This window comes from Lipotes vexillifer, unplaced genomic scaffold (genome assembly GCF_000442215.2).
Source record: "Lipotes vexillifer unplaced genomic scaffold, Lipotes_vexillifer_v1.1 scaffold1016, whole genome shotgun sequence".
NCBI lineage: Eukaryota > Metazoa > Chordata > Mammalia > Artiodactyla > Lipotidae > Lipotes > Lipotes vexillifer.
The window spans coordinates 530258-545510 of record NW_006769290.1 but is presented as its reverse complement, the minus strand read 5'-3'; the positions used below and the strand labels follow the sequence as shown (position 1 = coordinate 545510).

General features: G+C 40.3%; 1 protein-coding gene across 1 annotated transcript; it reads left to right on the top strand.

Moving 5' to 3' along the window:
* Positions 1-8062: 8062 nt before the first annotated feature.
* On the top strand, positions 8063-12666 carry RPL24 (ribosomal protein L24). The gene is made up of 6 exons (XM_007445545.1): positions 8063-8088; positions 8220-8295; positions 8836-8946; positions 11297-11433; positions 11852-11915; positions 12547-12666. Exons 1-6 carry the CDS (start codon positions 8084-8086, stop codon positions 12625-12627), a joined length of 474 nt encoding a protein of 157 aa, XP_007445607.1. The 5' UTR covers positions 8063-8083; the 3' UTR covers positions 12628-12666.
* The last annotated feature ends 2587 nt before the right edge of the window (positions 12667-15253 follow it).

Below are 15253 nucleotides of genomic sequence, written 5' to 3'. Positions count from 1 at the left end.
TCTCTCTCGCTTTGTCAAAGTTTACCCTTCCCCCTCCCCATATCCTCAAGTCCATTCTCTAGTAGGTCTGTGTCTTTATTCCTGTTTCACCCCTAGGTTCTTCATGACATTTTTTTTTCTTAAATTCCATATATATGTTAGCATACGGTATTTGTCTCTCTCTTTCTGACTTACTTCACTCTGTATGACAGACTCTAGGTCCATCCACCTCATTACAAATAGTTCAATTTCATTTCTTTTTATGGCTGAGTAATATTCCATTGTATATATGTGCCACATCTTCTTTATCCATTCATCCGATGATGGGCACTTAGGTTGTTTCCATCTCCGGGCTATTGTAAATAGAGCTGCAATGAACATTTTGGTACATGATTCTTTTTGAATTATGGTTTTCTCAGGGTATATGCCCAGTAGTGGGATTGCTGGGTCATATGGTAGTTCTATTTGTAGTTTTTTAAGGAACCTCCATACTGTTCTCCACAGTGGCTGGATCAATTTACATTCCCACCAACAGTGTAAGAGGGTTCCCTTTTCTCCACACCCTCTCCAGCATTTATTGTTTCTAGATTTTTTGATGATGGCCATTCTGACTGATGTGAGATGATATCTCATTGTAGTTTTGATTTGCATTTCTCTAATGATTAGTGATGATGAGCATTCTTTCATGTGTTTGTTGGCAGTCTGTATATCTTCTTTGGAGAAATGTCTATTTAGGTCTTCTGCCCATTTTTGGATTGGGTTGTTTGTCTTTTTGTTATTAAGCTGCATGAGCTGCTTATAAATTTTGGAGATTAATCCTTTGTCAGTTGCTTCATTTGCAAATATTTTCTCCCATTCTGAGGGTTGTCTTTTGGTCTTGTTTATGGTTTCCTTTGCTGTGCAAACGCTTTGAAGTTTCATTAGGTCCCATTTGTTTATTTTTGTTTTTATTTCCATTTCTCTAGGAGGTGGGTCAAAAAGGACCTTGCTGTGATTTATGTCATAGAGTGTCCTGCCTATGTTTTCCTCTAAGAGTTTGATAGTTTCTGGCCTTACATTTAGGTCTTTAATCCACTTTGAGCTTATTTTTGTGTATGGTGTTAGGGAGTGATCTAATCTCATACTTTTACATGTAGTTATCCTCCCCCTCCCCCAAAAGAATTTCATTCTTTTCTTTAGTAGATCTGTTTTACAAAAATGTACTCAATATTATTATATTTTAAATTTTGTCAATGAATATATTGTGGAAATTGGTTTTCTCTCTTGTTATATAAATACTTATATAAATATTCTCAATTTTGCCTCTTAGCCCATGAAGCCTAAAACACTTAATATTCCCAAACCTCTGTTCTGGAGGAAATAAAATCTGAGTAGGAAATTAGCCAGTGAAAGGGAGGAAAGATTCCAGCCAAAGAAGACAGCTTGGGCACATGCTTGAGAACCAATAGAATATGTGAACAGTACTAAGCAGTTATTGCATTCTGAATCATATAAATATCATGCTTCGTTCTTCTTGCATTTTTTTGCCAATCGGTAATACCAGTTTCTTCCAGAAGGTGGCTCCCTTCATTTAGCCAAAATTTTATTATGAAACATTTCCAATATACAGAAAATTTGAAAGAAGTTTACAGGGAACTCTCATAAACCCACCACTTTGATTCTTTTATCAACATTTTATTATACTTATTTTATCACATATATATCCATCTATCCCTCCCCTCCATCCATCTCGTTTTTTGATGTATCTCCCTATATACTTCAACAAGTATTTCATTAACTAGTGTTCAATATTTATTTAGTTTCCTGTTTTTTAAAATAATATTTACGGTAATTCCCTGGTGGTCCAATGATTAGGATTCCAAGCTTCACTTCAGGGGGCACAGGTTCAATCCCTGGTCGGGAACTAAGATGGTGCATGCCGCGTGGTACAGCCAAAAAAAAAAAAAAAAGATATAAAGTAAAATATACATGCAATTAAATACTCAAATCTTAAATGAACATTCACTGAGTTTTGACCAACTGTGTTTAATTAACCCAAAATCCATAAAGACATAGAACATTACCATTAAAACAGAAAGTTCTCTCATACCCTTCCCCATTCAATCCTTCCTCTCCCACCCAGAAGCAAACACTGTTCTGATTTTTCTTTTCCATCATAGGTTAGATTAGTATGGTGTAGAACTTGATACACACAGAATCATACAATATGTACTTTTTTTTTTTGGTAAGACTTCTTTCATTTAGCATAAGGTTTTGGGGACTCATGTTGATGTGTAAGTCAGTAGTTTATTCCATTTTATTTCTGAGTAGTAGTCCATTATATGAATATATATTAGAGTTTGTCTATATATTCACATTTGATACGGCACCGAGAGTGTTTCTTGTATGTATTATGAATAAAGATGATATAAACATTCTTGTATAAAGTGGGTTTTTTGTTTGTTTAAAAAATTTTTTTAATTACAAAATAATACAGGTGGTACTTATTCCTCTTATTTTCAGGATTGAATTGCGGGACTTAAATCTTTCAATCCCAAAACACTTTATAATTGTTTGAAACTTTTTATCATGGAAAAGTAATTAAAAGAGTACATAACAGGACTTCCCTGGTGGCACAGTGGTTAAGAATCCACCTGGCAATGCAGGGGACACGGGTTTGATCCCTGATCTGGGAGGATCCCACATGCCACGGAGCAACTAAGCCCGTGCACCACAGTTACTGAACCTGCACTCTAGAGCCTGTGAGCCACAACAACTGAGCCCGCGTGCTGCAACTACCGAAGCCCACGTGCCTAGAGCCCGTGCTCCACAAAGAGAAGCCACCGTGATGAGAAGCCCGGGCACCGCAATGAAGACCCAACGCAGCCAAAAATAAAGAATAATAATAATAATTTTTTTAATTAAAAAAAACAGAGTACGTAACTATATAGAGACTATTGTGATGAACTCTCCTACAAAACACCCAGCTTCAACTATTATCCACTTCTGGCCAATCATTTTTTTCATCCATGCCCTTACCCACTAGTCCCTCCCTCAGATTATTTTAAGGCAAATCCCACCCATCCTGCTATTTCCTCTGTAAATATTTAGTATGTATCTCTAAATATCAATATAAGAACTCTTTTTTTTATTAAACACACAGTACAATTACAAGAGCTAAAGAATTGACAGTACATCTTAATATCAAAAATCCAGTCAGTATTCAAATTACCCCTATGGTCTATCCAGCTTCGTTGTTCAAATCAGGCCTCAGTTAAAATCCACATGTTGCAATTAGTTGAGGAGGCTCTTAATTTTTTTTTAATCTATAGGCAGAGCCAGCTTCAAGTTGTGCAACCTATGCAGTCACACAGGGTCCCTTGCTCAGGGGTATCCCATGCTTGGAGTTTAATGCTCTACAGTCACTGTCTTGAAAGTCTTAATAATTGTATCCTTGCATTTGTGTTTTTTAAGTGAAGTATAATGGGATGATAGAGCATGTGCCTGGGGCTTGGCACCTCAGCTCCCTTGTGGGCCGACTCCTTGCAGCCTCCTCTCTTTCTAGGGATGGGTTCCAGAGGGCCGCGGGTTCTACAGTCCCTTGACTCACTCCTTCCCCTCCCCCTCAGCTCTCTCCAAAGCAGGCAGCACCATAATGCATTATGCCAGTTTGACATCTACCCAGGAGGATGGTGGAAGGAGATGGCTGGCTGAACTTCCCAGCAGCACTGAGGCAGTTTGTTGGTCCGGTGCCTCTAAGGAGGAGGACCTGAGAGCAGGTGGGCCTGGAATGTTCAAGCACAGTGTCAAGTCACAGGGCAGGACCCTGGGCATCTATGAGGGGCTGCATTGGACCAGCGAATGTCCTTGCCTGAGAGAGCATGAAGTTAAATAGCAATTGAAAAAATATCATGAAAGGTCGAGAGATAGATTGCAGAAGAAAGGAAATAGCTTATTTTAGTACTTTAAGGACATCTTTTTCCTGCTTTTTGACAAAGGGACCCCATACTTTCATTTTACACTGGACCCTGCAAATTATTTATATAGCTGGTTCTGTTCATTCGTTGTCTCTCTCTCTCTCAATTTTACATGATGTTGAAGAAATTAAGTCATCCTGCAGATGCCAATTGCAACCATGTGGAGTCATTTCACATGTTCTTCTGTCCCCTATAATTTATATAATGGGTAGTTAGATATGAAAACTTGATTAGATTTAGATTTTTAAGAGAATTCTTTAAATTTTAATAATACGGGCCCAGCCGCTCCGCGGCATGTGGGATCCTCCCGGACCGGGGCACAAACCCATGTCCCCCGCATCGGCAGGCGGACTCTCAACCACTGTGCCACCAGGGAAGCCCCACTGAGTAATTTTTAAACCTAGTTATTTTCTAATCTAGTTACTAGGCATTCCTTTCAAAGCCCTCCCTGAGGCCAATGCCTGAGAGTCTTGGGATTGACCAGCCTACTGGGAACTCTGATGATAGATTCTAAAAAGGCAGGATCCCTCCAACAACTGAGGAGAGAATGCTATTGGAAGAAAACACTAAGATTAGTGCCTAAGTCATTCCGAAGGCATTCGTGTTTACACATTTCTGTTGTCTTATTTTAACTTTTTCTGGCTCTTAACACTGTCAAAATTCTTCCATAGGCTTCTGTGAGATGACTGTCATGGATATCTATTTCCTTTGACTTCATCTGCTCAGCCTCCTTCAGTAGATTCTCCATTTCTCCTATCCCGTAAATATTAGTATTTCCTGGTTCCTTTGGCTGACTCACTCTAGTCACTCTTTCTAGCGGTGGCAGACCCAGAGATGCACTATCCAGATCCCTCTTCAAGCAAGGGCTTGAAGACATCATAGTTAGCAATGTCCTCCAGCTGTCAGCAGAGTCTGGCTTAGTTGCTGAGCACCACCTCACTTAGGTCATGAACTCCCTGGGTCAACCCACATCTGCTGACTAAGCAAGGTGGGGGTATAAAGAGAATTGATCATTTGACTCAAAAAGGGATACTCTGACAGGCAATAATTGTTCCAGAGCTCCTGGCAGGGTTGACTGGGGTTTAGTTGGGCCAATAATGCATTTGCCTTCTTCTGCCTAACATTGCTTCCTCCTTCCTTTCATAAGACCTGGTCCCTAATAAATACCTTTTACTCTAAACATAGTCTCAGTAAGTGCTTCCAGAGAAGAAAGCCTGTGACAGTAGGTGATGCTATCCCACATATTCTACTATCACCTATAGATCCATTACTCCTAAAATACATCCTATTCCAAACACTCCTCTAAACTTGTTTATCTTCCCACTACACAACTCCACCTTAACATCCTACGGGCATCGTGAACTTGGTCTTTCCCAAACTGACCCTTTCCTCACAAACACGCTCCTTCCTCTTATCTGTCTTCTTTTGACAAATGATACCGCTATTTACTAAGTCTCCATCTTCAAATTTTCCTTACCTCCTGCATTACCTATTGCTATGTTAACAAATTATTCCTAAAACAAAGTAGTTTAAAACAACAAACATTTATGATCTCACCGTTTTTATGGGTTAGGAATTCAAGAGGGTTTATCTGGGCAGAAACTGGAAGAGCAAGAAACATGTTCTACCCCAGAGCCTCCGGAGGGAGCACAGATTGCTTGACTTCAGCCTAGTGATACTGATTTCAGACTTCCAGCCTCCAGAACCATAAGAGAATACATGTGTCATGTTTTAAGCCATCAAGTTTGTAGTTATTTGTTACAGCAACCACAGGAAACTAATACAGCAGGAGACTATGTATAAAAGGTGAAGAAACAGTGAAGAGAATACTTTGTTCTCAGGAAGTATATAGAGGCCCAGAAAAGCACCAATTTTGGAGTGAAGCTGTGTCTTTTGCCTATGAAAGAGAAAGGATAGTCTGCAAAAATTTATGGATGGTGTTGGAAACTGTGCTTTATGACACTATAGAAAATGCTTTTAGGAGTTTCTGTATAATATCTTATTATAAGAGTGTTTGAACACAATGTAAGGTGTGATACATACAGAGTGTTATAAAGAACCCTGAAATGCCAGCTCCAGGAAAGAGTAAAAGAGCTAAAATCCATAAGACCGAGTTTCCTGCTTTTCCTCCACGGAGCTAGTCAGACCAAAAATAATTTCGAGGACCGACAGAACAAAATCTTCCTAAAATGCTTGGGAAGGGACTGTAAATTCTGGGGTTCTGTGAAGTAAACAGATCCAAGTTCCTGCAGGTAGATCTTGGCTCCACCCTCTACTCACATCCAGCTGTGCCTTGTGGGGCTTGTAGAAGCCAGGACTATTCCAGAAAGATTTTTTTTAAGTGATCAAACTATTTTATTACCAGTAATTTAAAACAAAGAAAGTTACATGGATGTCAGAGTCAAGTTCAAAAACCATGGAAGCTGAGGTATCCATCTGCCTGTAGTCTATTTAGACAAAGTCTTCTAAGTATACCAGACACTCTCAACAGCCGGTCAGAGTTGGTCAGGCTGTCAAATTCCTTCCCTTTGCTTCTTTGATTTTTCAATTCCATTCTCTGATCTCTGTTCATTCATTCTTGAGATTGTTTCCAACATATGTGCAGCTTTCTTAATATCAGTCAGCCACCTTGTTGGACTTTTTAAATCTCTTCAACCACCTACTTGCAGAACTTTTTAGGGTGAGTTGCTTATATAGAGAGTGTCCAGAAGAGGGAAATTTCCTACTCTACCCATTTTGAGATCTTGTGGCTGGACTAATAATAAAATCAACACACAACAGATGAACAGGGGAAAAAGAAAATTAAACAAATTTAATTCATGTGCACAGAGGTCTCATAGAAATAAGTCCTAAGTAAGAAGTTGCAAAAGCAGGCAGCTTTTATATTTTTTAGACAAATGAACAATAATTAGTAAGGAATTTAAGCAAAGTTTGGGCTTTGGGTAGTAAATTAGTAAAGAAGTATCAAAGTTTGTTTATACAAGCTTCTGTGCCCTGAATTCCCTATCTCTGGTAATAATGATATCTTTCTATCTTGTGGTACAGTACAGCGAAAGAGTATGAGAGATTTATTTCCTGCTTTCAAGGGGACACAGAGGAGGGTCAAAGTATCCCTCTTGCACCTACTGGTTCTTAAGTAACCTGAATGCAAAACATCCACTATGCCATTGAGGCATACTTTGGAGCAGCCTGCCCGTGGGCTCCAACAACAGCATAAATCGATCACTAGATTTGTTTCCTAGTCAAGTACTCCAGCCTCGCACACAATTCAAGGATTCTCTTTTGCCACTCCCCATCATTTGCTGAAGTACCGAGCATTACAGAAGGGGTAAAGCGATCCAGGCATCGGCCTTCCCGGTGGGCCCGGGCAGGGCTGCCTTTTCCAGAGAAGGGCTTTACCGTTTCCTGAGCAACCACCGGCCGCTAGCCCCACACCCCTGCCACTAGGTAGCAGCCGGCAGCCTGGCAATCGACCGCCACCGGCAGTCGTCATTTTGCAATGCTTCGGCGCTTACTTAATGGAGATTTTGTAAACTGAATGAATTAATGTATGCAAATGATTTAGCACGAGTCCTGGCACACAGAAAGAGAGCACTCAACGAACGTTAATTATAATTAATGCAAAACGCCATCAAGCACAATTCCATTTGCACGGCCTCAGAGACAGTTCAGATGTCCTTATTTTTTTGCAAATGTGGAAACTATTACAATTTAATTTTGTTAGTTAAGGAAATGGGCCAGCACAGAAGGCAAAATATGATTTTAGGTTTTACCTAAGCGGTATTCATCTATACATTACTAAACTATAAGAGGGAGGGGAGAGAGGAGCCTCTTCTCTTTACCTCACGTTCCCTGCAGTAGGACGTAGCTCTAGGAGAGACGGCAGAACGACTCAGAAAGCAACTGCCTGCCTGTCCCTCCCTCCCAGCCTGTAGAGCCTTAACGGCCTCTAGTGCAGTTACTCCAGAGGGAGCCGGCCGCCGGGGAACTCTAGACGTGTCGCCCCGGCGAGGTGACGTTATCACCGACCGCCGGGGTTAGGGAAGAGAATTGTGGGAGGAGATTGCTTTCCCACGACCTTATAAGGGCTTTTCCCATGATCCTTTCCTTCTTTTCGCCATCTTTTCTTCTCGCCGGCGCTAGCAGCAATGAAGTAAGCAGGAACCTTACATCCCAATCCTCTTGCATCTTCGGGCAAAGGGCCTCTCCGGCATCCCAGGCATGGCTTCTCCGTTCCGAAGATATCCCCCACCCCACCTAATGTGCTTTCGCTTTTCGTTACAGGGTCGAGCTATGCAGTTTCAGCGGGTACAAGATCTACCCAGGACACGGGAGGCGCTACGCCAGGACCGACGGGAAGGTGAAAGGCCGCCTGGGCTAAACGCACCTTGTGCTGCTAAGGAAAGACCGGTCTCATTCAGTCTAGGCGGGATCCTTCACCACATCACCCTTGGTCCCTGAAAAGCTTGTTCCAGGGACCCTGTGTGCAATGATTGTTAGAATCAGAAGCCTCTAAGTGAATCAGTCTTGAGCTTTGATCGAATGTAAATCAGGTCGGAAGTTAGGAGCTTGTGTAACAGTAATGTTCCAGTGTAAGGGCAGTGAGCCACCGGGGTATTTGGCTATTTTATGGGCACCAGGTCCTTTTGGAATCTCGGGAGGGACAGGAGTTAGATGCCTTCCAGAATTTGACACCCAACTCTCCTCTGCGTTATGAACTTAGGTTTGTCTACTCGAGAAAAGACAGGGCGAAACACAGAGACAGTTTCCTGCCAGTTCTGTGATACAAGCCTTTTGGTCTGTATGGGCCTCAGTTTCGTAAAATGAGAGGATAGAATTAGAATATTAATTCACTAGTAATTTCAAGCTCAAGACTCCTACTTTGAACTTGTCACGACAGGTTTTCCAATTTCTTAATGCAAAATGTGAGTCGGCGTTCCTTTCCAAGAGGAATCCTCGTCAGATCAACTGGACTGTCCTCTACAGAAGAAAGCACAAAAAGGGACAGTCGGTAAGTGAAATGCACTTTCATGTTGTTGAAACTCTGAGCATCATTTACTGCTTTTTAAAATTAAATGAGACAGTATGTGAAAGTACTCCTAACTGTAAAGCATCAAACAGTGAAGTGAAAATGATTGATATAAAGAGTGCCTCCTTATACATCTTAGGCTCAGTAAAAATATCGAGTTGAAATTTGAAAGCATCCCCCTTCCAGAGTTAGGTAAATTACATTAAGCTCACTTGGTTTATAGTGCACCATGAAAGTGTTTTTAGATGTTCAAGTGGGTGGCAACTAAATAGTTCTGTGAAAACTTGGTATTGGTTATAATGCTTATAGAATTATTCCCAATGTAGGTATCATATTGTGGAGTCTTCCAGCATATTAGTTCTTAAAACTGGTTGTGTTTTTTGAAGTGGTCTTTTAGGTTGTTGAAACAGATTTTTGAGAAAAGGTTTGAGTGCCATGGCAAGAGAATTAGTATTCAGGAGGCTTGTGAATATTTAGTGAGTGAGCACCTCCTGGGTGAAAGGCATGGCTAGGTATTATGGGAGTTCAGAGAAAGGAAAAATTCTAAATAGGGGGATGTGACATACCCAGTAGGGTGGCCATTATCCAAATGGGGGTGGGGGTGGGAGGAATTACAAATGTTGGTGGGGATGTGGAGAAATTGGAACCCTGTGCATTGCTGAATGAAGATGGTGCAGGCACTATGGAAAGTGGTTTGGCAGTTTCTCAAAAAGTTAAAGAGAATTACCGTCATATGATCAAGCAATTCCATTTCTAAGTCTATATACGCAAAAGAATTGTAAGCGGGGACTTAAACAGATTACTTGTACACTGATGTTCACAGTGCTGTTATACACAATAGCCAAAAGGTGGAAACAACCAAATGTCCCATCAGTGGATGAATGGATAACAAAATGTGATAAATACATACAGTGAAATATTATTCAGCCTTAAAAAGCTGACAAGCCTGACATTATGCTAAGTGAAATAAGCCAGACACAAGAAGACAAATATTGTATGATTCCACTTTTATGAGTTACCTAGTTGTGGACAAATTCATAAAGACAAAGTAGAGGTTACCAGGCAGGACTGGGGGGAAGGTGGAATAGGGAGCTATTATTTAATGGGTGCAGAGTTCGTTTTGAATTATGAAAAAAGTTCTGGAGATGGAAGTTGGTGTTTGCACAATATTGCAAACATGCTTAATGCCACTGAATTACACACTTAAAAATGCTTTAAAATGGTCAACTTAATGTTATATATATTTTACAACAATAAGAAAAATATTTTTTAAATGGATTTGAGGTAAGAAAAATATAAATAGGTAAATACTGCCATTTTCTACAATAAAATTTCACCTCTGTACAAAGTTTAAAGTATTGGTAAAACAAGCATTTTGGTTAACCACAAATGTGCCCTCTTTTCTCCATATGTCCTGTTTAAAAATTTTAAGATATTTTGCATATCCCTGCTTTAATAAATAGTTCATTTTATTTTTTCTTGGACTTAGAGATGCACGCAAGATCTTTTTTCTCACAAGCACTGTAGCATAGGTTCCAGTATAGAGAATCTGCAGCAGATGTGTGAATTGTACTGTCTTGATTCCCAGACATTCCCTAACATTTGGTGGCTTTCCTGTCTTAAATCATTTTCTAACTTGACTATGTGTCAGTACTTGGAGTAAAAACAAAATAGAGTAGAGGTTTGATCATTTTTTTCCGAAAGCACATTCTTTATCATAAAGTCTTGTTAAGATCACTTTTAAAGTACTATTCAGTTAACTTCCTTAGAGTTTAACTTTCTGTCTTTCTAAATAAAGTAGTAAATAATGGCCAGGATTTGTAATAGATGGTTTAACCAGTCCATAATCGGAAAACTTAATCTGTGTATTGCAGCATTTTACATATAGATACTTTAAAAATATATATTTGTATGTATATTTCATTTCAAATATTTGCATGGATTATTTTTGGTTGATTTTTTTTTTTTTTTTTTGGCTGCACTGTGCAGCATGTGGGATCTCATTTCCCCAACCAGGGATTGAACCTGGCAGTGAAAGCCCAGAGTCATAACGACTAGGCCACCAGGGAACTCCCTGGTTGAATATTTCTATGGTCTGAACCCCCCAAATTCATATGTTGAAACTGAGCCTCCAAGGTGGTGGTTAGGAGGTGGGACCTTTGGGAGGTGATACAGCCATGAGGGCAGAACCCTCATGAATGGGATTAGTGCCCTTATAAAAAAGGCCCGAGAGAGCTCATTTGCCCCCTTCTGACATGTGATAGATTTCATTTCTTCCCAACATTCATGAAGCAAGGTTGCTACGTGTGGTCCCCATCTTTTTGTTCTGTAGGAAGAAATTCAAAAGAAAAGAACCCGCCGTGCAGTCAAATTCCAGAGGGCCATAACTGGTGCATCTCTTGCTGATATAATGGCCAAGAGGAATCAGAAACCTGAAGTTAGGAAGGCTCAACGAGAACAAGCTATCAGGTGAGGAAGCTTTCATTATGAGCATTTCAGCTATTGGAATGGATTTTAGGTTATGTTTGGGTTTATAGGCACAGAAATCTTAATCTCATGTTATTTTGTGTTGTGTTACTTGCATCTGTATAGGAATTGTCAAATTGTAAATACTCATGTTTAATAGTACAGAAGTTTATACTATAGTCTAAATGATTTGTTGAAATTCTATATGCAATTATAAAGATACTGTACAATTTCTAACAAATGTTAAGCTGACTTGGTGGTTAATGACATTTATTAATAAATCCTTCGGATTTATCATACAAATAATTGCAGGTGGGGAAGGAATATGTTAATTCTACTTTTCCCAAACACTAGCCTCTTGTTAATAGACTATACCCTTAAGGAGTAATGTGCTTTGCTTAAGTTATTTTTAACCCCACAGGGCTGCCAAGGAAGCAAAAAAGGCTAAGCAAGCATCTAAAAAGACAGCAATGGCTGCTGCAAAGGTAATTGTGGGATTGTCTTGGATTTCTCATTTAAAGCAACAGAAAGATTTATTTTTAATCCAAATTGTGGTAAATGAAAGTTTCAGTTTTTTAAGGAATTTAGTGCAAGGCTCTAATGGAAATGATGTCCATAATTGATTTCTGAGTGAGTGATTCCGGTCTCCAGAGAGGTCCCTTTGCTAAAGCCAAATGCGTATGTTAGTGCTATGTAGAAATAGAAAGGGGGAAATAAAGGTGTTTTAAAGTTTATTTTGAAATAATTCTAGATTTTCAGTAAAATTTTCTATAATTGTACAGAATTTACCCAGCTTTTATCAGTGTTAATTTCAATAACCATAGTAGAAATTTTAAAACCAAAAAATTAGCATTGGTCCTTTTTCTGTTCTTAGGATACAGTTCAGGATCCCACACTGCATCTAGTTGTGTCTCTTAACTCCTTCAATCTGATATCTTTGTCTTTCATTTATATTTCATATAAAGGTGGACTTTATAATATTAGGAACACAGATAATTAGGAAAGCAGTCTAGGATACAAACAGAATCTGGGCATAAGAGAGCAGTGATTGGGGGAAAAAAACCAAAACAAAACCTCACATGGAATAATGCCACATAACATGTTGTCTTTTTACAGGCTCCCACAAAGGCAGCACCTAAGCAAAAGATTGTGAAGCCTGTGAAAGTTTCTGCTCCCCGTGTTGGTGGAAAACGCTAAGTTGGCAGCTTGGATTTTTAAATAAAGATCTGACTATAAGTAGATTGTGGTGGAATTTTTACTCCTAAATTAGGCATGTTCAGCCTACACAGTAATAGCTAAACTACACAGTTAGGAATTTAAGAGCTAGGTGGGGTTTTTTGTTTTAATAAATTATTTATTTATTTATGTCTGCATTGGGTCTTTGTTGCTGTGTGGGCTTTCTCTAGTTGCAGTGAGCAGGGGCTACTCTAAGTTGTGGAGCATGGGCTCTAGGCGCGCAGGCTTCAGTAGTTGTGTGTGAGCTCAGTAGTGTGGCTCACGGGCTTAGTTGCTCCGCGGTATGTGGGATCTTCACAGACCAGGGATAGAACCCGTGTCCCCTGCATTGGCAGGCGGATTCTTAACCACTGCGCCACCAGGGACGTCCCTGTACTCACTTTCTTGATGATCTTTTGTCGTCAAGACTCTTCAAAGTTCTCTCTCTAGTCTAAATCTTCAGAACTCCAGAATCATATATACATTGGTTTTCTTGACTTTTTCATTAGGTTGTGAAATTGGAGTGTTATACTTGTTCAAAACCAGATTCCGGATGTACTTCCCAAAATCTGCTTTTCCTGTAGTCTTCTCCATTTTAATAAATGGGAACTCCATCATTGCAGTATTTAAGTCATAAAGGAATCATCCTTGATTTCTCTGTTTCTGTAGCATACACATCCAGTGTATCAGCAAATTTCACTGGCTCTTCCTGCTTTGTGCCCCCCCTCCCCCAATCCCAGCTAGGTTCACATAACTATTACATCTCGTCTGGAGTGGTCTCTCTGCTTTTCACCCTAGCACCCTAAGGCTGTTTTTACCATGGCAGTCAGAGTGATCCTTTTAAAATATCAGCCCTTCAAAGACTTCTAACTCACAGTAAAAGGGCATAATAGGACAAGTCTTGGGCTTCCCTGGCGCAGTGGTTGAGAATCTGCCTGCTAATGCAGGAGACATGGGTTTGAGCCCGGGTCTGGGAAGATCCCACATGCCACGGAGCAGCTAGGCCCCTGAGCCACAACTACTGAGCCTGCGTGTCTGGAGCCTGTGCTCCACAACAAGAGAGGCCGCGATAATGAAGAGGCCCGTGCACCGCGATGAAGAGTGGCCCCCGCTTGCCGCAACTAGAGAAAGCCCTCGCACAGAAATGAAGACCCAGCACAGCCAAAAATAAAAATATAAATAAATAAAAGATTACTATTTAAAAAAAAAAAAAAAGACATGTCTTCCTCTCCCTGAATCATTTCTTTGACTTTATTTCTTCCTATTTTGTAGGTCACATTGATTTTCTTTTCTTTTCTTTTCTTTTTTAAATTAGTTAATTAATTATTGGCTGAGTTGGGTCTTTGTTGCTGTGCACGGGTTTTCTCTAGCTGCGGCGAGCGGGGGCTACTCTTTCTTGCGCTGCACAGGCTTCTCATTGCGGTGGCTTCTCTTGTTGCGGAGCATGGGCTCCAGGCACACGGGTATCAGTAGTTGGGGCAGGCGGGCTCAGTAATTGCGGCTCGTGGGCTCTAGAGCGCAGGCTCAGTAGTTGTGGCGCACGGGCTTAACTGCTCCGAGGCACATGGGATCTTCCTGGACCGGGGCTCAAACCCGTGTCCCCTGCATTGGCAGGCAGATTCTTAACCACTGAGCCACCAGAGAAGTCCCAGGTAGTTTTCTTCTAATCCTAGTTTGTTGAGTATTTTTTTTTTATCATGAATGAGCATTGAATTTTATTAAATGCCTTTTCTGCATCAGTGGTGATGATCATGTGATTTTTATCCTTCATTCTGTGAATGTGGTATATTAAATTTATCTATTTTCATATGTTCATTTGTACTGAACAGTCCTGTGTTACAGTAATAAATCCCACTTGGTCATGGTAGTTTGTTTTGGTTGTTTTTTATTAATTAAGATATAATGACATAATAGCATTATATTAGTTTCAGCTGTTCAAAATAATGATTGATATTTATATTATGGTTTTTTAATATGATACTCAACTTGTTTTGCTGAATTTTGTTGAGGATTTTTGCATCAGTCTTTATAAAGGATATTGGTCTAGGACTTCCTTGGTGGCCCAGTGGTTAAGAATCCGCCTGCCAGTGCAGGGGACACAGGCTCAAGCCCTGGTCCGGGATGATGCCACATGCCGAGGAGCAGCTAAGCCAGTGTGCCTCAACTACTGAGCCTGCCCTCCGGAGCCTGCAAGCTGCAACTACTGAAGCCTGAATGCCTGGAGCCTGTGCTCTGCAGCAAAGGCCACCACAATGAGAAGCCTGTGCACTGCAACGAGCAATAGCCCCTACTCACTGCAACTAGAGAAAGCCTGCGCGCAGCAGTGAAGACCCAACATAGCCAAACATAAATAAATAAATTAAAATAACATAAAAAAGGATATTGGTCTGTAGCTTTTTCTTTGTCTGACTTTGGTATCAGTAATGCTGTCCTCAAAGAGTAAGTTCGAGAGTTTATTCCTCTTTAGTTTTTTTCGAAAAGTTTGAGAAGGAGTGGTGTTAGTTCTTCTTTAAATGTTTGGTACAATTTACCAGGGAAGCCACTGGGTCCTGGGCTTTTTTTTTTTTGGCCACGCCTCATGGCATGTGGGACCATAGTTTCCAGACCA